Source organism: Sceloporus occidentalis, unplaced genomic scaffold (assembly GCF_023333645.1).
Source record: "Sceloporus occidentalis isolate IW3139 unplaced genomic scaffold, rSceOcc1.0.p SCAF_96, whole genome shotgun sequence".
Lineage (NCBI taxonomy): Eukaryota > Metazoa > Chordata > Lepidosauria > Squamata > Phrynosomatidae > Sceloporus > Sceloporus occidentalis.
Window position 1 is genome coordinate 3,412,177 of NW_028317076.1, and position 23,509 is coordinate 3,435,685.

General features: G+C 36.3%; 1 protein-coding gene across 1 annotated transcript in view; it reads right to left on the reverse strand.

The window, feature by feature from the left end:
* Window positions 1-21,510, reverse strand: part of LOC149284279 (zinc finger protein basonuclin-2-like) — a 141,157-nt gene extending 119,647 nt beyond the window's left edge. The window contains exon 1 of the mRNA XM_089496946.1: window positions 21,243-21,510. Coding sequence (XP_089353072.1) covers window positions 21,243-21,338 — 96 coding nt within the window. The 5' untranslated portion in view covers window positions 21,339-21,510. The remainder of the gene's footprint in view (window positions 1-21,242) is intronic.
* Between the last annotated feature and the right edge of the window lie 1,999 nt (window positions 21,511-23,509).

Genomic DNA, 23,509 nt, shown 5'->3' on the forward strand with positions numbered 1-23,509 from the left:
TGGAGAACCTAGCCCGCCACACTCCCTTTATATCTATTAGCTACAAAGTGCTTTTCTTGAGTTGGAAAGTGAGCTTCCCAAAACTCAAGTTATCCTGGCCCCAGGGACAGGCCTTGTTCGGGATAACAATGTCACAGGACAAGGCGGGTAACAAGTTGTCATTGCTTCATCCATTGTGGAAGTCAAAAGAAAAGTTAACATTAAACTGTCACAGAATCTGTACTAACTAAAAAAAAAATAGCATATATGCAATGCCACTGTAGCATTCCGGGCCAGTGCTGGCTACAGGGTACAAGAACGCGTTTAAAATGTACTAACATTTAGGGCCAGCTAAAATTCCTACTATGCACCAATCTTAACAGCCTCACCTGGAAAACCATCAGATTTGGGTAGATTTTGCCAGTCGTACAGTCTACACTGTACAAGCAGCCTGTACCTCATGAGACAGGAGAAAAATCTATTTTGATCAAATGGGAGACATCAAGAATTCGTTGAAGTCATGATTCTAGGTTTGAAGCAACCAACAAAAATGTCTAATTGGACAGAAAATGCTCCGGTTTTTCTTTGGGAAAATATGGTTGGATGGGTTCAGTTCTCCCAAGTGACTTGAGGGTCTTGGTTGAATTCTACAACGATAGTGTAGATAGATATTGTGTTTTAATCAATGCTGTGGTTTAGGAATAGTTTGTATATAATCACATTTTCTTAATTTAGGATAATAGATAATTATCCGAATTGGTCATATGCATCATAATCCAATATTAGCCAAGTTTGGTACACAAAGTGCTCTTGATTAGATGGCTTCATAGAAATGCAAAGGAAAAATGGAAAGGGGAACAAAAGGATAAAAAAACATCAACAATTAACTTATTCATAACGACAGATCTTTGTAAAGATGTCTTCCCAAAATACATTAGCAAAAACATGTAAAGTTCTTCTGATGTTCCGTCAGTCTCAATGATTGCCAGCTGCCTCACGGACACAAAGAATGTACTACTGATGAGAGAAACTGTGCATGGGATCATTTAAGTCATAGGATCTACTCAAGAAATGTTGAAGAACACGTGTCTTACTAACATTTTCATGCCAGCTCTACATTGGCTGTCTACTACCTTTTTACTCTATCATACGCTGTGCGTTTAACATGGAAGCATCCCCAAAACAAAGTACTACCCCACAGTAATATGTGCAATTTTGAATCAGATTGTCAGGCTAGAGTTAAAACATTCACTTGAGCTTCTAAAAGCTTCTATAGAGAGACATTAAGCAGCATATACTGTATATATATATATATATATATATATGTATATATATATTTCTCTAGACTGTAAGCTCGTTTGAGCAGGGCTCTCCTCACCTGTTGTCTCTGTAAGTCAATTTGTTATGTTACATACTACTTGTTATGTCCTGTCCACCCATTGTACAGCGCTACGGAATTTGATGGTGCTATATAAAACAATAAATAATTATATATATATATATATGTATATTTAGTGTGATAGAACTATGTTGGTTATATTTGCCTCGTCCTTTGCAGAAGCTACATATTAAATGCTAATCCTTGCATATTTTTTTTTAAAAAAAAGCCAAAATATTTATACATGAGCACATCACAATACCTATGCATGTTTATAATAATAGAATAGCAGTTGCCGTGCCTCTATCTCCCAGCTGTAGGCTGTGGTATCTGGCCGCGTCATCATGGCAAAGTTAATTCTCTCCCCTTCTCCTCTTGGCCTCACCTAACAGGTTAAAAGGCTAAGGGACATTTGTGACTTGTCAGTGACATATAATAGTTGGGTCCTTCATGCAATCAACTTTTACTTGACATGTATTTGCTCATCACAGGACCCACATTACCGCTGGGAAAATGAAGAAAAACCTAAATTAACACTTGACATTCAATATGGTCAAGTCCTTAATTGGCTAGGCTTCCTGAGAAAGCAATTTTCTATTCCCCAAACCATTTGTGTGTCTGTGTGTAGAGCTGTCCTCTTGGCCCAGGCTGCTGTCCCCAGCTCACTCTAATGAGAGCAGATAAATTAGCGCTACGTGACATGATTTTATCACCGGTGCACCCTCTGTCCCTAACTCCACAACCTCATCTTTTCCTACTGTTAGTGACAGCTGGGATTGCGAACGAGAAGAAATTGTATAAAAAAAAAGCTCAGTGCCAAAACATTTTTTGCTGTAGTCACCTTTAAAGGTCCAAAATGTATATCTCTACACACTGGGCAATACAATGTACACACACACACACACATATATATATATATATAGGCATACGTACCTCTGCATTTAAAATGCATATATTTAAAACATTTTAATATGAATCAGTGCAATGTTTCATGGAGTGGAATCATACATGCATTTTACATTTTATTCTACATGAATGTAAGTTAAGTTATATGAATGCATGAATATATGTATGTATGTGTATATATATATATATATATACACAAAGAAAAAGAGAAAATTCTATTATATGATGACATTAACGTTTTTTCTTTTACGTTCAGTATTACTTAATATAACGCACTCAAAGCATCTACGTTCTCCGCGGATAGAATATAAGACCATTTGATATTAATTTCCTGAGAAGCAGTAATAAAATAATACGGGTAATTGTTACACTTCCAGCTATTCTGTTTCTGATGGTTGTTAATGCCTGTTCGGTGTATGTGCTGCTAGAAGAGCCATCTGTTTCATTACATCTGGGAAATGTATGTAGTCCCACTGTTAAAGGACCTCCCAGTGCTACCAAGTTCTAAAGCTTTCCAAAGTCCAACCATGAGAGATAGATGCTGTGTCACTCTCGCATGGAACGAAGGAAAAGGCACAAATGCAGAATGGAGGGATACAAAAAACCCCAGCTTCATTTAGTACACCTGCTGCAATTATATCTGTCTGTAATATTTTTAAATATGTGTAACACAGACATGATAAGGATGACTATATTTCAAGTGTTCAAACCCAGAGGAGCAAGCAAGTTTAGTTATCTGAAGGACCTTGCTATAAGTATCCTGTTGCAAGGGATATTCTTCATCAAAAGCTTTAGTTAGTCTCAGGAGGCTGAAAAAAGACTTTTCAAAACTTCTCTCAGATTTTTCTTGTGATGATATACTATCTCTATGTTAGAATTAAATACAAAATGATATATATATGTAAAAGGTCATGGACAGCAGTCGAAAGACAAGTAACTTCCAGTTAGACCAGATATTAGGTTTTTGCAGCCAAATACTCACATCACGTCATTTTTTAAATCTAAAACCAGAAATCATAATGCGATCCAAATCCTATAGTGGGCTGCTATAAATTAGACAACACACGCCTTCAGTTATCTGCCACATTGTGTTTAATCTTTCTCAAACACATTGTTTGCTTCTTAGTAAAGGATTTAATATGAGCTAAATTGGCTTGTGTCCATTCCAGTAATATGGAAGGTGCTACTCACAGGATTCATAATTCCCAATAGTTTTCCTGCTTCTTCTATTTTTATTTTATTTTTTCTGACCAGAGGCACCAACAAGCACCATGGTGGTTTTATGTAACTGGAATTCCAAGACCACATGTCTCACCCATGCATACAAATATAGAAAATTGACCTTTAATAGAATGTAAGACAATGTTAAAACAGTATTTTACTACATAAATTGCATATCAACACATGCATGTCTCCTTATTTCCTTAATGATAATCTTATAGAATGGATTGTGCCCCACCTATAAGAACACGAAAACAGAAATTGTGTTGCCTAACCAAGAAATTCCTATATGTGAAGAAATGATTTGGTGAGGGTTGCTTGTTTTTTTTTTCTAACAACTAATTAAATCAGATTCTTAATACGACCATTGCAAGGAAACTGTATTTTTACTCATATACTGAAAGTTAGATACATTTTGCCCCAGAGGCTGGATCCAAATGCATGTAGAAATTTAGCAGAATGTCCTCTATTAAGAGGGAAGGGGGTAAAAAAATTGACGTTCCTCCTAGCAAACGTGGTAGAGGCTAATACAATGAGGTAATTCGAACATGTATGGGATAGCTACAAAGCTATCCTGAATCTTAGGACTGATTAAGGTTTGACTCTTTATATCAGAAAAATAGGCAGACTAGATGGGCCAAATGGACCTTGTCTGCTGTCAACCTCAAAGTTTCTATGCCTTTGGTGCTTTGCTGTACACCCAACTTCCAAGGGCTCAGCACTATTGCACATATACCAGGAGGTCTAATGAGACATCCCTGAGACATCCCGCTGCATGCACGGAAAGAAAACCAGTACTTACAAAGTACTTTAATATCTGTTTTTCGTTGGTGGGGTTGCATAGGACACTGGACTGTACCCTTAAATGGAGTATTCTACCAACTCTACTGAATTCAAAACTTTTATAACTAAATGTAGCAATGGAAAAATCACTCCAGAATTGTTAAATGCCCAAACGATTCCCAGAAATAATTATAAATATCGTGTAAAATTTAGATTTGTAAAGAATAACATAATTGTGAGAAAAGGGACATTGATAGATGTCCACAGAACTGAAAGGGCTTCTTAAAAGTTTCTGTATTGTTTTTCTGTGGTTAAACTTTCAGAGGATCGAATAAATTGACAGAACTACAAAGGTTTATTTAGTTAACATGCTAGATTGTGCAATTAATGTTTTGGGTAAAAGCACCTTTAACAGACAGTGAAGGGCAAATGCAACAAAATGAGTAGAACTAGGTCCTCATACAGATAATAAAACAAAAGATAAATTGTATTATCATTAAGTATCTAAGCACAAGTTTGCATTTTAGAAGCAGAGCTCGCTTGATAATCACAGACAGTTTTGGCATATTATGATAATCAAAAACAAAAATAATAATAAAGATAAAACGCATAATAGGACTAATTACAGAAATTGTGATATAGACACTTACAGAATTATTCTCTTTTATATTAAATAATCTCAGCAAAATAGAGACAAAATATCTCTACCCCCCCAATCATTCCAATCAATTCATTACATTTCCTTTTTGGCAGAACAGGGGTTAATGCTAATAATCAGGATACAGTGGTGAGGATGGCCAAAAATTTGAATCGTGGTGTATTTCTTTTGAAATGATACAATTTACCTTCAAAAGGAAATAATTAGGTCCATGGTGAGAATACAGAGGAATTCCCGTAATGAGACAATTTTGATTAAAAATAATTTTTTATCCTGGTGTCATCTTCCTCCTTCCAGAAACTTCAGGTTTTTAAATTACTGCACTAAGTGGTAACCAAAACTGCGACTGCAGATAATTGGCAATTGAATCTAATATTTATATTTTCCCACAGAACATTTTTGTGTGTGTGAGAGGGACGGATAAATAAATATCTATTTGATAGATACAATAATAATAATGCAATAATGATATCATAATGACATGTCGGAGTTATAAAAAAAAAATCTTAATTATGTCTATGTATTATATGTTATATATTTTTTTTATGTCATATATTTTAGAATCCGCAAACGTATGAGCTAAGAGTTTTAACTCTGAACATACGTTCTGTGGGCAACACCTGAAAATGTAAACTACTTGCTTGTATACAAGAAGTGGTTAATATAATATAGTATAGACATATATATATATATATATATATATATATATAATTATATTTAATCGGAAACAGATACATAGATAGATAGACTCATAGATAGACATTTATAAATCAAGTACTTGTTTAACCTCCATTAAGCTGCTACCCCTATTATTGGTTATTAACCAGTTTGAATGTTCTGATGATACATTTTGATTTGGTGATTCCTGTAAGAAAAAAGTCATTAAACCAATACAAAGGAAAATAAAACAATGGGTCATCAAAGGACCTCAAACATATTTTTATATACGTAAAACTAAAAAAAACATAAAACCACATTACATATTGGTATATGAAAGGCTTTATGGCGTCACATCCTGGGGGAGCAACATCCAAGTGTTACACGTTCTCCCGAGGATGTATTTTTAGATCGAGTTTCTCACAAAACACCAGCATGTGAGCAAACATGCAACGTTGCAACTGCAATCAGGAAATATTGCCATACTGTGGATATTCCTTGTTCCACTGACTGGTATTCAGGGCCCTGGGACAAGACCATGTTGTCTTCATGGAAACTTTTTGTCGATGTGCAGTGCCGTAGCGTAGCCCTCCAATACACTCATGCAAGGCAAGGCTGCTCAGCTAACGTGGTGCAAACCTGTGGTGGCATCAGGCAACCTCATTAAAACCTTGTTGCTCTATACATCCATATCACAGGTGCAGCCAAATATTGCTTGGACTGCAGAGGGATGGGAAATGGAACTTGAGGGGCCTGGAAAGAAGTTTGGGGTTTTGAGGTGCATGGGTGCATCAGATGGGTCAAATGGTTCAGTGTTATATTTCTTTTTTTATAGTATTTTGCTAAGTCGCTAATGACCATAATAATTTAATATCTTATAATAAGAATAAGACCGGAGCGATTATTATAAGGCGTTCCTCAGTCCAGTGATAACACTTAAAAGTTCCACTACCGGCACGCCATAATTAGTACCAAAATGAATATATTTCACCATTCATTATAAAACCAGTATGATCACGTAAACCAAAATTCTTCAGTGTACATGAAACGTGAAGCAAGACTGCTAGTTCTATTTTTTAAAGCAATTTAAAAAACAAACTAACATTAGATAAACTAGCACATTTGGGTCTTGAGTCAATCCTAGGAGGAGGAGGAATAGTTTCGTGAATGTGTTCATTGTATGCTGTTTCTTCTTTTCCCAGCTTGCAAATGACAGTCATATGCCACCAGCTGAAGGAGGCATTTAAGCAATCTGAGCATAACAGGACACGGGAAACACAAATTAACCCAGCCATTGCCACTTCAACTTGGCATGCACAGAATATATATTGACACGCAAGCTGGACTTCACCTGGAATGACTAGATGTCATAGTAATTTAGAATTATTAGAGTTATTGTCTACAAGGTGCACATACACATGAACTAGGTTCGATAAGAAAAGAGTCACATATACACACCTCAACGTCTACCTTCTTTGCAGAAATTTAGATACGGTGCAGGTGCACCTCAGTCCATGGTTTAAAGGTACTGTTCCATCTACACTTCCCTTAGGGAATATAATAGGGTATAATAAAATCACAAATCTGCTTCGGCTCACTTGCTTAAAGTATTTTATAATGCATTCTTTAAAACGGAATAAAATAATAATAATAATTAGGTACTTACCTTAGGGAGAAGCTTTAGCTCTCTACCTCCTTCATAGTTCAAGGATCTAGCCAATCAGTAGCAGGAAAGCCTTCCAATTAAAAATAAGTGCCAGGCTGCTGCTGGGGGGCTTGGACCAAGGGGCCATCAACAGCCACCTAGATATCGCCTCCAGTGTGTAGCTGTAAGTCTGATACAATGGAAGCGTCCACAAGCCATGGGGGCATGCACAAGAGATCTATGCCTAGACTGGCATTCTAAAAGTATAAAAAAGGCATAGAGTCTACTAGTGTACTAGTAGCTTGATTTTCCAATAATAACACTTACCTTTAAGGATGTGTTTCCTTTTTCCATATTTGCCTCAATTTGCATAAAACTGGCAGTGTCCTTGGGTTTATAATCTTGTGACATTTGATGTTGCTCTCTGCCTAGGTCTTCACATATTAATTTGCAATTGGCTTGGAAATCCCCAATTAGCCTTACAGGCAAAGCAGGCATGAGGAATAATTGAATCTATTGACTGTTGCATGCCAGAAAGCAGCGAGTAAGCTTGGTATTTTCCATACACCTTTCTAATACATATGTAAATATGTACATTGTTTAGCTTGGAAATGCACAAAAGAATATCCCAGCTCTGCATTGTCATGGACATTCAAAAATATATATCAGGGTTTATTTGCACAACAGGCAGTGTGTTGTTCTTGGTAAAGAGCACAGGGGCACATTGCTTACCTGATAAAAACCAAAGATGGCTTCATAAATATGAAAACAGGGTCTTCTTGGATAATTAAAGCCAACGCTTTGGTTTTATTGTTTTTATCTAAAAGCAGAACTTCTTTATGTAGTCGTTAACATACGTAGGAACTTCCTCGGGTAGCTCTACTACTTCTGCGGGAGTGGTTTCCCAAGGGAACCATCCATGGATGTGGGTTAGCTGTGCATAAGGGCAGAGCAGTCTCAATTGGGAGAAGGAACGGAACTGGGTGTGCATGTCTTTGTCCAGTGTTTGTCCAGGGGTTAAATGGGAGGAGGTTTAATTGCACCTCCCCCAACACATTAATCTGGTTTTGGTAGCAGTATAAACTGCTTTGTGTGCCCACTATGTAGGAGGTGAGAGTAGGATCTCACCCTATTGAGAGTGTGCCTTGACGTGGCGGGTGAGCTTAATTATGCTTTGGCCAATTCATATAACCAAAACCTCTCATTTATATTATGTTTATATATTTGTTGCCAACTTTATTAGGGTGAGAAGCGCAGACAGTTTTTGTTTTTTGTATACATTGTACAGCCAACACACTGTATTTGCAGCATGCTCACACTGTTTGGTAGGCCTCATATTATACATTTGTATTATTTGAGCCTGAGACTAGCTTAGCGCACCGACATTTTTTCTTTTCCCTGTGCATAGCCAAAACACAGATCCCCTGTCAGGAGAAAAGGGAAAGTGACCTGGAGACTCTGTGTCAAACCAGGAGTCTTCCCAGGTATGGCGGTTAAGTATATTTAATAACGCAGGACCGTCTTTATAGCTTAATATCCTTTTATTGGTTCATTAATTTATGATCATAAATCAAGAACACATTATGCGCTAGCTGGATTTGTTTAGGAGTCAGGAGGGTATGTACCCACAGAGATCCATGCACATAACACTGAGAACCAGCAATAAAATTTTAGGTGCTGGGACTACTTGGCTGCCCCTCCAAAAAAAGATTATAGAATCCCTAGCTAGCAAGTAAGGCGATATGAAAGACTCCTAAGAAATAATGAATGAATCTCCCAAAACTCCCATAACAGTCTCGCAATGAATGATCTTTAAAACCTTCTGATCTCTTTCTACTGAACAGCAAAACTCACTGTTTATAAGTGATTTCTTAATTGAGCATTCAGAGCAGACAAGAATCCCCTATAAACCACTCTGCATCTGGACCATCCTTCAACACATTGCTAAACATGCAATTTGCAAGAAGGTGCAAAAAGCAGCACAGATGTACCCCAGACATCACGTTCATTACAGAACCTTCATCCACTTTTACTGTTTAAATATCTGAGAAACTCTGAATGTTTGCTTATCTCAGATAACTCCCTGACCGTTTATCCGTTATTGTACATTAACATAGGTATTTAAAAAATACTCTGAATTACTCTTATCTGCCGTCTACACTGTATAAGATGGGAGCTTTTGTGGGCATGTTTTTCCCGTCTCCTTTAAACTATTGTCTTTATTTTACAATGGAAAAAAAAGGTCAACGAGATGAAAAAAAATATTTTTCATACCAATCCATAATATATTTTGTAAAAAAATTGTAATATCCCACAAAGTTTAAAACATTAGAGGTGAGTTCATCGGTTATTAACATGACAAAAGCTGCTAAGGTATCGCAGTGTATGGAGGTGGAAGATGAGCTAGCAGAAGAAATTATCAGGACGGGAAGGAATGACGGGAAGGAAGTTTCCAGCAAGCTCTTATTCTTTAGAGCAGTTGGCAGGCACTTCCCGACTGGCGCAGGCAGTCTTTTTGTGGCAGTATGCTGCGTGAAGTATTCCCTCATTCCACTACAGTGATCCGTTACTTATATCAGAAGAACAGCCTGCTACCATCTACATCTTTACCTCAAAGGATATAAAGGGCTAACAATATCCACTGAGAAGCGTGAGCACCTCGTGCCACCATAAGTCAAGGGCGCAGTTTCTACCGTGTTTACAGCACAGCCATTCCAGTAGGATTCAGAGAATATTAATATCTTACGTGCCGAAATATTGTAGTTATTAGTGTGTTTTCCTAATGAATGTCTCCTTCAACAAATAATTTGTTTATCTATTATGTGTTCAGCACACTTCTTCAGGACTTCTTCAGAAAATGTGCGCACCTGTCAATAAGGTGGTAGACAAACTGGAAAAGAAACTCCTAGCTCAGACACATGTAGTACAATGTTTTCAATAAAACGCTATGCTAAGGTGTCAGCTCAATATATGGGACATGGATATGTAAGGTGGGCCAAAAGAGAACATTCTACCATGGTTGCTATGGTAATTGCATGACTTTTACCACTTTGCACCAGAATTTCTCAATACAAATAATGCCATGAAATCCCTGTTTTTAGAGTTCTCTGTTGTCATTTTTCTAGTACTTTTTCTAGTAACGGTGTCAACAATCATATAATTTAGAGCTTGTACATCATGCTAAAAACAAGTGCGTTATGACAGGAAGTTATAGACAAGTTTCACATCGCTTCATGCAGCTGATGCTGTTTCGGTGTAGTTAGTCTTAACATACACATCCATACATGTTTAAATGACAAATAGTGTAAATTTACTTTTATTCATCGTTCAGGTAGTTCTCAGACAGTGGAAAATAAATACATAGATTGGCAATGAGCCAATGCAATGACATCATGGCTCCTGTAAGCCATTGGTGCATATGGAATATTCCATAACAATATATATTGCTATATATGCTTAATTAAATATATCTGCCACCAGAGAGAAGATAGATAGATAGATAGATAGATAGATAGATAGATAGATAGATAGATAGATAGATATATGCTCAGGTCTATACAAATAGCAATTTGCTTTAACACTAGACTGGATTTCTACATTCTAATCATTTATACAGTGCGGGAGGCAGCTAAATATATTTTATTTTTCATTTTCCTAATTCTCATAAAACTGCTTGGCAATTTTTATTTCTTCAACGACGCAACGGCATTTCTAAAGCTATTTAAATGCCTTTTGTACGTGAAGGATTAATATGCCCATGCAAGCAATTTAACCCCTTTAGAACGTGTGCACGGAAGAGGTTAATGCAGAAGCAGCCACATGTGTAAAATGAATGTAATCCTTCCAAGGCAACAATATTTCGTCTCTCGTGAAGGTGTGCATTGCAAGTAAGAAATGTTTAGGTTCTCTATTGTTAAAGTGAAAATAAAATCACAGAAAGGTGCAGCCGAGGATCTGATAAAGCAGTTTCACCAAAAATGCTTTCGATTGCTTGGCGTGTGTTTGACGCCAGGCTTGTATCATGTTGGACAAGCTGTTCTCCTACAATCAGCCCCGATGGTGTCACAGTGACCTGGCAAACTGCGAAAAGCTTTCTCTGGCGCTACGGGCTCGGCGGGGCCTTTCCCCTGCTGCAGCCCAACACAAGCATTATTATTATTATTCTCTTTTATTAATACTGTGCCAACAATTTATGCTGCGCTTCTTACAGTACATACATTTAAAAAGTATGACAAAACTAGAGTTAACAGAAAAACCAAAGAGGGCCCTGCTTGCAAGCTCACAATCTAGAGTTTGCACCAAATACTCAGAGATTCCCCACTTACTTATATGTCGGGGAAGATGCTGCTTGCTTTAATGTGAGCAAGCAAGATGCAGAACAGCAATAGCAATGTTTCACATCTCGATATAATAATCATAATATATACAAATAAATCTAATAAATTGTTTCACAAATGCATGTAATATTTTATTCTGAATACAAGTCTAATTGGTAAATACAATATTCACAGATATCAAATTAGTTTAACTTTTTGGGTTTTTTTTTTTTTTCTTTTTTGCCACTCTGCATGTCAACTTTAGAAAATCCTCATAGCCTTTGCAATATATTTTGCACATAGAAAAATAATACCACAAACTAAAATCACCATGTGTAACATGTGTAAGTTAAGCTACCTGTATTAATATGTGACATAGGTGAAAAAAATATCGTCTTATTTCTGTTATGCTTTATATAAGGACCACCTATATATCTTTAGCCATTTGAGAACATAATTTGTTACAGACCTGGCACAAGAATGATTAAAAAAATTGTGTATAACTTGGCTGGACACATTTTTTAAGATCTCGGAACCAAAACCGGGAAATAAGTCAGCAAATTAACCAATGGAAATTAAATGGCTATTAAGGTACCACCTATGGTAATCTTAAATAAACTCAAATAAAGCCTTTAATTAAAAACAATAGTATAATACACAGAAAATATTCCATACAGATCTTGCTAACATTAAGCAGACCTCACTATACCAACAGTATTAACATGCTATTGAATTTAATACTCCGATACCGCTGACACATAAACACAAATGGATACAGAATTCACTGCTTACATACGAGAAGGCAGGCAATTATATATATAATTATTTTTTTTTACAAGAACAACGTGTATCCGTGTTCTGCCATTTAAACACGTTTAACCCTAGATCTGATTAAAAATGAATCAAATGGTGGTTTAAAAGGTCTATAGTCAGACACATTCTGAATCGCTTGGTACCCCGGCCTGTATGTTGTTCCGTAAACAATTCTACACAAACCAAGCTTAGGAAATGCCCAGCCAAGAGGAAAGTCTTAAAAAAAAGTCAAACAGCACGCACTTGCAAAAAGGTTTAATTGAGTGGCGGATATAATTTGTTTAGTTTTAAAGGATGTTGGTGTAATATAATGCTGTTTATGACAAACTCTTTGAAAAGAGTCAGCGTGGCATGATGTTGCTATTAACTCTTTTTAAGACAGAGGGGCTAAAGCGAGAACCCACAATGGGAACGCTGCAGATTAGCATGTGGTAATAAAGGCCACAGCCTCTTTGAAATGTTTGCAGACCAACCATCTTGACGGACAGAACTTATTGGATTGTTTACTTCTGATACATGTGTGGCCATGAACTCGTGTTATGGCCTTTTATAGTTACCCTTTGAATATGGGAAAACTCTTCTGTAAATCAAATGCACAGGGAACAAATTCAATTTGCTTTCAAAACTTCCGATTCCATTTTTTATATAAAATTTGAAGATTTGGGATATTATCGACTCGAATCAATCATTATTTTCTATTAACGGTAAAGAATTACTATGTTTTTTTGTGCCAGGAATTGTAATGAGAAAAAATGGGAAACTCACAGCCGTGTTTTAAATAATGCTTCTACAAATTAGGATAAAAAGACCATATTGAGTGACACTGTGCTATCTCTACTAATTCGGAACAATTATTTATTTTCAAACCTGATGTTACCATATGGTTAGCCTGGCACCCGCTCGTACTTGGCATAAAGTCGTTATTTATTTCATCTGAAATGTTGAGCCTTATTCTGTGTGAGGCGAGAGGCAGAGCTGAATGTTTTCTCATCTAAGTTTCAACTCATAGTTAGTAGGGCTTACAATGTCATAATATGCACACTGCATTTATTAGGTCTGAACCGCAAGGCCCATAGAACTATTAGTACTTTATATTAGTCTTTAGCCTATAATAAATTATATACGCAACAGATTTAAATACTAAAATTAGCAATTTTAACATAATATCGGAATTTACTGAATTCATATTTTATACACTTTTTTTTAATAATTTTATAAGATGTAGAATAGGCAGAAAACTGACTCAAGGGAACATAAATGTCTTTTGCCTTAGGATTTCTCAAAAATGTATTGATCTTGATCATTTCACTAAAAACCACTTTTGAAAAAAAATATATTCTTAGTTGTTGCAACAGGATTATATAATTCCCTTAACTGAGTCTTTGCCTTTTGTTTCTTTTTCCCCTAAAATACACGCACAAGATAATTAGCCATCCATTGATGACTGGGTGGAAAGGGCCACTCATATCTATCCAAATTCTTGATTCAAAAGCATGTCGGAAAAATGTGATCGGGGAATTGAAAAATACGATTACGTTTTTTGTTGAATAATATATAAAGCAGTATGTTAGCCTTCATTATAAAGTAACATAAAGTAACATCACATTATTAAAATGATTTGGATTAAGTGTGGCCTGCTAATAAACCTTCCAGAACAGATGATTTGGAGGAAACTACGGCATACATATTACACAGGTGACCGTGCTAGTAAACCTGTTACAATATTTTACAGGAAAAAATGCTGATTGAGGAACAGAAAAACTAGCAGAAAATTCACAGTGAGTTTCCAAAAAGTCTAAATTCATATAAACTCTGTCAGTGCTAAAACATTTGTGAAGGTTTTATAATAATCATCACGATCCAGAATAATTTCTTAAAATAATCCCAATGCACGATAAACATTTTGAGACTAAGGAAAATGATGTCGAGCCCCGTGTTTCGATTACGATATGGGAGTAACATCTGCGATATAAGAAAAGGATTTGTAGTAGGAACCACTTCATGGTCAACGACACGTAAACCAAGAGTACAAACTCTTACGGCTTTTATTGAAATTTGTCCGATTTAAAGTTACCGTCACAGTAGATATACCTGAACATGGTAGCCACTAATAGAAATGACTTAGTTTCTATGCTACAGAGCAGTGGCAGTGCACACGATATGGACTAGTATAAACACAACCTTTGGTAGCCATATATAGCCAGGATGTCAATACCGCTTGCAGAACAGTTTGAAATGACCCGGCAATTAGACATTATTAAACATTTTTTGTTTATGCATTTCACGTAAAGCGAGAACGAGAGAGACCTTCACATTGACAAAACATGTTTTTATGTTTTGAAAGGCAATTCAATTCACGTCATATTTCCCTATTTTATACTGTGCTTTCGGAACACAAAAACTAAAAACAAGGGATTGTATTTACCTTATATAGTATAGTATAAAAATGAAGCAAACGAGCAAACAATCTATGAATTTATAACCTCGGATGCCTTTGTGTGATCACTGCTCTGACCAACCCCCCAAATTTAACAGAGGGATGCATAAAGCAGATGGCTCTTCTTTATCTGAGCAGATAACAGTCAATGAAACATATGACAACTTATTTTCACATCTCTTTGCCAAGTTCGTATCCCTGATGCCAGACACGTGTACGGCAGTTCAATTAATGCATTGTCTGTATGTTACATATAATGAGCATTAACAGAGGGAAAAAAGCAAAAGTCACAACAAACAGAAGAACATGCTGTTTTTGTTACCCAACGACACAAGCTCCCGACAACACTTGAACATCATTTCGACGATCATATGCTTTTAGCTGAGGGCTAATCTAGTGAAAGGGTTTAGCTTTTACTGCGTTACAGCGCTCTGGCTTGGTCAAATGGCTCTCGTAAGTGTATACAGTATTAACTCATTCTGCTGGTATCTAGCTTGACAACAGTCATTAAAAGGCAACAATCTAATCGGATCCCGAACCAATGTGAATGCGGCACAAGAACATGATGTCGGATGTTAACAGTGTTAATTGGAAACATCTATCACAAAAAAGTAAGAATACACGAGAAGATAAAAGGATTTTTGTTTGTTTCGATTCTTCAGCCAATGTTTACTAAACCCGTTCAAAACTACAGAGCTCTAGAAACTCTTGACAGCCAAGGTCTCTGAACAACAACAACAACAGGCATATTTCGAATAGGGAGCATTTTCAGGGTGCTGATGGAAATGCCATGAAATTAATATGGACAGAAAAAAATTAAATAAGATATACATTTGGCAAATATATACAGAGAAGTAGCAATCTTTCCTATCATTCACCTAAAACAAGGAACACAGCTACCGACGACAAAACGATCATTTAATGACAGCCATTACAAAAGTATGGTGATATAATGCATTAAATATTTAATTGTGACAGATTATGGAGATTATGGTACAGCGTGTTATCGTACCAGGACGTACCTGCTCATACTACTATTCTCTGCAGGTGGAAGTTTAAATTAGAACGACATTCATTTCGTAAACCCTATGATTCTCTAAAGTCATTTTAAGCGTACCTTTTCACTAAATGCTGCCAAGGTAAATGTTTAGTAGACAATCTGGCAAATTATCTATGATATGCATTTGATACATGATATGGTATGTATATAGTGTATCTGGAAAAAAAAAAGACTGAACAATTATTGCATGATACCCAATCTTCACTAAAATAATTAGTTCTCTTGTATATCAAGAGGCGGGTGCATGGCAATTGACTAGTCAGGAATTAAGCGAGATCTATCAGATTTGCCTCTAGATAGCAAGCTTGCGAGCAGGGCCCTCTCTATCTAATGTATCGGTTTGTCTTAGTCTGTCAGTTCGACTTTCGTCATACCCCTTGAATATATGTAATGTATATAACATTATAAAATATATATATATATATATAAAAAAATATATTATGTATAATCATAGTATATATAATCATCCCTGTGTCTTTGGTTTAATAATTATGTTATAAACATCTTTATGGGCTTATTCAAAAACAAAGAAAAACCCTCCCCCAAAACAACTTTACTAATAATAATAATAATAATGTGATCATGGTGACTAATACAATTACACAGGTACATGAGTAAATGCAAAGTGTTCATTTGCAGTGCTTGGCAAAGGTGACATAAAACCTATTATAAATGTTACAGTTGCATTGGTTACATACCAAAACAAAAGAAAATTTGTGGGGAAAAAAATTGGAAAAGGACAGTAAAAAAAAAATAAAAAAATGTCCAGATGGTCTGGTGTTTTAATGGTCTGGTCTTCTTTTGACTCTGATCTGTGTGCTCATGCCGCTGATGATAACTAACACATTGGCTTAATGAGAAAATCTAAGACTTTGGAAGAAAAAAAAAAAAGATGTCACTGGTAATAATATTACGCTGATGTTAAATACATTGCATGAGTCTGTCTTGAGCATATTATTCAATAACCCAGCGTAATTATATTATATAATTATAACATTTGCGCTGTGGCTATGAGATGAGCTGCTAATAAGGTATGTCCTATGTCTTGTTTCCTACATTCATGCATCATATCTCCGCACAACAGAACTTTTAACCTCTTCTGCTCTGACAGCATTCGTAGTGGTTAAAAGGGATTTTGGGAAGCATGAAAAATTTTAATCCACCCAATGAGCGGTAAAAGGGTAGGCCATAAAATGTTTATCCCGTCGAAATGGAAAGGATCACTAAAGAATATGAAAAAAGGAATAACTGCATTCCTGTTTATAGATACACATTCCAGACACCAAAGTATTTATGTGTTTGCCATTGTTCTCTCTCTCTCTCTCTCTATATATATAAATATATATATATAGAGAGAGAGAGAGAGAGAGAGAGAGAGAGAGAGAGATCGATAAAATGTATAAAAATAAAACAGAGTTTGTAGAGTTTCATCGTATATAAGAGAACGAAAGAAAGATGCGTGTGACAGGTTTGTGATAGAACATTTATAAAACATATACATTTAATATATATACAAATAATGAAGAATTACAGTTACATTTTGGCTTCAAGCTGATTTAACTATTTCAGTAATTCCGCCTGCAAAATGAATATTATATCTATGAGGGAAATTATTGCAATAGGATATAATCTAAGAGTATAAACTTATTTAAAATCTACTAAAAACTATATTTATTTTTTCGATGTATTTAACCCTTTCAATGTCACTGCCACGCAAAGATCTAACTTGCCGTAATGTAAAAATGCAGGCTTAAGAAACACCTTGTCATAAAATGAAAGCGAGGCTGTATATCTAATTTAATTTATCACGCTATAGAGCTTGGTGTAACACTTTTCACCGAAACACATATTATACTAAGTGGATTTACCTGACAAATCCTTGAAGAAAATCAGCTTTAAATTAAAGTGACACACAACTCCTTATTCTTAAATAACGACGCCATAAATATATCCAGAAACAATTAGGAGCGAAACTTTTTTAATGTGGATTTTTTTCTTTTCCCTTCCATCTATCACTACCCAGACCTGGTTCCTGCTGTTTGAAATCTCCCCCCCCCCTCCTATTTGGCCCTACATATTTCTGCCAGATGAAGGCAGGAGAGGTTGAGGTGACCAGGCATAAGTCAGGGAAGGACATGCAAAGAGTTTCTGGTCATTCTCTACCTGTCATCGATCAAAGTGACCCCAAAGAAAGCAATTCAAAACAAGGTTCACGAAAATGCCCTTTCAGGTTATCAGCTATTTGCTGCAGAGAAAAAATGTGTCTACCCTTAACAATATGTCATCATTAATTAAAACATGTTAAATAATTTCTTTTGATATGCAATTATATGTGCTTGTTTATTTTAAAAGACGTACAACTCTAAATAAACTACTTAATATTCCACCTGTTACTGTAATAGTTGCAGTACCTGATTTTAAAACCTATAAAGCAAAAAAGAAATACAATAAAAATAGATGGATAGATAGATCATTCATCATTCATCAATCATAAAGAATTGTGAATGAATTGTAAGCAGCGGTGTCTGTGTAGAATATGAACTATATAATTTAAAACAAAAAATACATACTTTGCGACAGCTTTATGAATTAAGTACTATAAAATGTATTTGCTGTGATTGATGCATTTAAGGAAATTTGTTTTGCCTGTTTCTTGTTATTTTCTTATTTATAATACCGGTTCGACGTGATTAACGGACCAGCATAAATTGAATAATGATTTTTAAACCAATAAAACCTCATTCGAAAATTCAGAGTATATTAAATTGATTTTGTTAGTTTTGTTTTTGTATATGATACACTAAAATTTTCTTATTAAGAAGTAAAAGTGGAAGCTGGATATATTTAGTTAACTACAGACATTTTTATCTTTTTTTTAAAAAATACTTTCTAACCAATTAAATTGCCTGATTTCCTATAGAGATTGGAGAAGTTGCACCTGATGGAATGCAGACGTGAATATAAATTCCATCGGTTTGTAAGCTTCAAACAGGTTCATAGCTGCAGAAGAAATACCAACCACATGTACTCTGATATAACAGATCAGAGCTCTACAATATAATATGTAAAACAATTTAATAAAAACTTTTTCTCCCATGTACGTTAGTGTCTCTACCCAAAAAAAAATCATCAGCTACAAATGTTTCTACACATGTCTAGCATTAGTTCACGAAACCTCTGTTCTCTGCCAAAACACAAGTAACGAATTATTAAACCTCATAATAAAAGTTGTCCCAATTCTCTCGGCTTTTTAATCTCCGAAACCGGAACTAATTTAGGATGGCTTCCTTTTCCCCACCACAATCCCTAATTTATATGTTTGTTTACGTTAGACGTTTTGTTGCGTTGCTGAGATTGCTAGGATCTAAATTTATATCTATGGGTTTTAATGCCAAACAGGCAATCGTTCACGCTGTCCTTGTGGCTCAATAGCCATTTATCAATTGATCATTATTTAGATTCAGTTCTCTTAACTCTTCAGCAGGAGAAAAATCTCTCCTTATAAAATACAGATGTGAACCTGAGCTGAATATAAAAGGATGCTTTCAAATTTCAATTAAGTGCGGTCGAAAACGGTTTGCATGTACCTTCAAAGTTTGTTTTTCGTGTTGCTAAGAACCTATTATTCTTATTTTAACCAATGCCGTTCAGTTTGTTAAATACTGCTTTTAAGAGGGGAAACCAGCAAAACTGTTAAAAAAAAAAAAATACACATGTAAAATAATTTTTATAAGGAGCAAGCTGTCAATATATATTCTTTCTGGTTGACGCTACCTATGTAAGTGTCTGAATGGCTGGTACCTTCTGGCTTTGGGGCATGTTAATGGCTGTCCATATTTATGCTCGTTAGAGATTCATATCGGCGTACACTATTATCAGCAGTAATCAGGGTCCCTCTACAGGAGATACCTAAATCTGCTTTTGTGAAAATTCTTTCATCAAATCCCGGGCTTAAAACAACTTTTATAGTTTTGACATTTCTCTACACCTATACAAGCATTCATTTCGTTTTGCGCAGGCTATATAGCACTGATAGACTTCTCCGACAAATCTTTTTGTAAACATTGGCGCGTTGGATATTTTACAAATACGTGCCACAGTAAAAAAAAAAAAATTAAAAAAAAGAAAACACACAAATTTGGTAACAAATAAATAAAACAACAGTCCTGAAATAATAAGTCAGATCTCTCGGAATTAAAAAAAAAAGTGAACAAGTTTGACAAGAAAGCAATTTCTCTTTTACGAAAACAAATTAAATGCAAACTAATTTTAGCAGCAAGTGAAATATATTCGAAAGTTTTAACCATTTGTGTCTTATTCACAGCTCGGTCAACGTTAAAAGTTTGGCTTTTTTATGTAAGCTCGCAGAACAGGTTGTGCAAGAGAAGATGCAGCCGGCTGGGTACGTATAACCATGTGCTTGGTACAGAGACACCGGCTAGTGTGATTAATTATCAGATGTTTCTGGCCTCGCAATAACATTTCAGCTTTCCCGTCAATAGCAGCATACCAAACTGCCTTTAAGGCGGCCCCCAATGCAAGGAAAAGCTCTGGGGAGGACGCCAAGACACAGCCTTGCAGTGTGAGTGAAAGAAGGGGGAGAAAAAGTATGTTTATATATTAGTGTTAAAGAATGTGGAAGATGTCGAATAGGAGGTTACCGAAAAGGGTTAATAAAGTTAAGGTGGAAAAGAAAGCGGAAAAATAAACACAAACAAAAAGAACGAAGAACTTGAAAAAAAAAAAAAGAAGTAAAAAAATAGAAAGCTGAATTGACTTAGCTATCAAACCTAAACACTGCGCCGCGAGCAGTTTAAACAACCTAATATGAGAACCGGAGAAATCTGTTCTCAACCACATGAAGTCAATTAAGATCCTAAAAGAGGGGCCCCTCAAATTTCTATCACTGAGAAATCAGGGGGGGAGAAGTAAAAAAGTAGATGTGGTTTTAATTCGACTTTTTGATTACTTTCGCAGAAAGGATGCTACGGGCTAATTGTTTCGCATTTCATCGTATTTTTTTTCTATGGTTCTGTAACTTCCTCTATTTTTTTTTTTTTTAAAAACAGCACTACTGATTGTAGACAGCTGATTTCTGCTGATGTCAGTTCATTCATTAAAAAAGCATAAACCAAATAAATGATACTTTAAATCAGGAAGTTCAAGAAAACCAAAAAGAACACTCGGAAACCGTGACAGGTAATCGCTTAGGTGGACGCAGCCAGGAATAAAATGTAAAAAAATAATATTTAAAAAAAATAAATAAATCGCTTACTTAATAAAATAAAACCATTGCAAGTATAAATATGTTAGGAAAACACAAACTCTTTTTTTTTTTTTTTTTTTAAACGCCGTCATTCATGCAGGTAACTTAAAGAGAAACGCTCACCTGTTGGGACATTCTGAAGAGTAGGTTGGCATCACAGTTCTGCCATGCCCCCATGTACCCAGGCTCGCTTGCCGGCGTCCTCGTTCCGAACTGCATGGAGGTGTCAGGGCAAGAGTCTCTGAATGCCCGGTCTCTCTCCCTCCTGTCTTGCTGTCTGTCTCTTTGCGTGTCTCTGTCTCTCACATCCACTTCTGCTTCTTCTGACTGAAAAGTGAAGGTCGATTTTTGAGCCTCTTGGCATTCAGTAGCACAAGTGTGGAGTAGTTAAAGAGCTGCATGTAGGCTGCATTTCATTTAGGAAAAGAGAGTAAAAAAAAAGGGTAGGGAGAGGATAAGGAAAGGGGTGGGTGGGAGGTGAAGTAGCAAGGAGGGATGTGCTGGTGATGGGGGGGTGAGAGATGCAAAGCTTATTTTGCACCTTCTTCACAGATACCCCTATCATTTATGCATGGATTGTGACTCCCCAAGGCTCCTCTTTGCTCAGCCTAACAGCTGCCTGTCAGGTGTGCATATAGTTCTGAAGGAGAAAAATGCCAGAGACCCTAAGAAACAGCTATATGGATGTCACTGGATAGGAGAGCACTGACTCAACTGCACTGCTCCATTATCAGGCACCAAATGACATTCTGCACTAACCTCCCTCAGCCTACAGATACCCATATACACATAGACACGCGCACGCACATTAAGGAGCTCCCTGATCACAGGCACTTGGGAGGGAAAGGCTCTGGCCCTTTCTCTGCTGCCTGGCTCTCTGTTTTCCTTCAACAATGCTGTCAACTTAAAAATGCCACATCTGACACTTGGCTCTGCCACGCACCTCCTTGGTTGTTTTTTTTTATCCCTCTATCCGTAAAAAAAAATGAAATTTAGCACGTATAACTATCTTTGACACAATACAATTACTCCATTTATTTGTCAATAACCAAAATAATTCACACCAGGTAATCGATAACAATAATAATAAAAAAAACTATAAATCCAATACATTGTTTCTTTTGATTTTTAATTTGCAGATTTTACACTCCCACATCCTTTTTTACTTAAAAGTATTTCAATTGCACAACGTTGCAGCTTACATATTCTGTCGATACAGAACAAATACAAGTAATACTTTTATTTGTAGTTTATAAAATATATAGAAACAAGCAAACCAAGGAAAACAATAATAAAAAGAAACAGATGACTGAGCAGAATACCCTAGGACTCATTATACTTTTTTTTTTTTCATTATGATGGAAAAGTTCTCTGATGGAAGAAGACCGAGCATTGAAAGTGTTAACCGACAGCCTCTGGTTCGGTTGCTGGCATGAAGGCGTTAAATTGACTGGAGCCAAAGCCCTGCCAGAGAGCAGCAGGGGGGGATCTCGTAGACAAAGTTCTTTAAGAAGTCAAGGTAAATTTGTCTTGCAATAAAACACACATTTGCAATAGGACAAAAAAAACGAACCACTTTCTCCCTATCTGCAGGAGAAAAATAAAGCTTGCATCCTTATTCTGTAAAACAAGCAAAAGACAAAAGCAAAGAGCGGGGTGACTGCTCCCTGTCATTAGCGCACAATGAGGAGAGATGAGAAAACCTAGGCTATGTTGACACAAATGTGCCTCCCTCTCTACATCCTACATCTCTTGAAAGCTTTTCTGTTAAACTTTCCTCCAATTCCCCCAGCGTTAAGCACACACACACACACACACACACACACACGCGCAAACAAAAGTCTCGGGAGCCGTGTTTTGGAAATAAAGGCACACAATAAACACACGTGGGGTTAAAAAAAACAAAACAAGTAATTAAGTATTAAGGTGTATGCCTCCCCATGGCCATTGAAATCAAAATTATATATATATATATATATATTCTATGTATAGATAAAAGAAGATAAAATATGGGGAGGGGGAATGCAGGTGGAGGTAAGTTGATTGTGCCAACATTGGCTTTGCGTTCACAGCCAGATATTAGCCATTTAAACTTCCTGTAGATTTTGCTAGCCTCTTGATTTCTGAAGTGGCACTCAATGCTTCAGTCAAGCTGCCTGCTCAGCTCCTGACCTTCCCACTAATGGCTGTTATTTGAGGGAGGCTTAAGGACACTGTCAATAGCAGGCTTCCTCCTATCTCCTCTCCTCTGCATCCCTCCCTCCCTCCCTCCTTTTCTCAGGCTCTCTCACTATCCCTGTCTCTTTCCCTCCATCCTCCTCCGACACCTCCCCCCCACCTACTTCTCTTTCTTCTGCTTGTTCCAATCACAAATTCTATGTAACGTATAT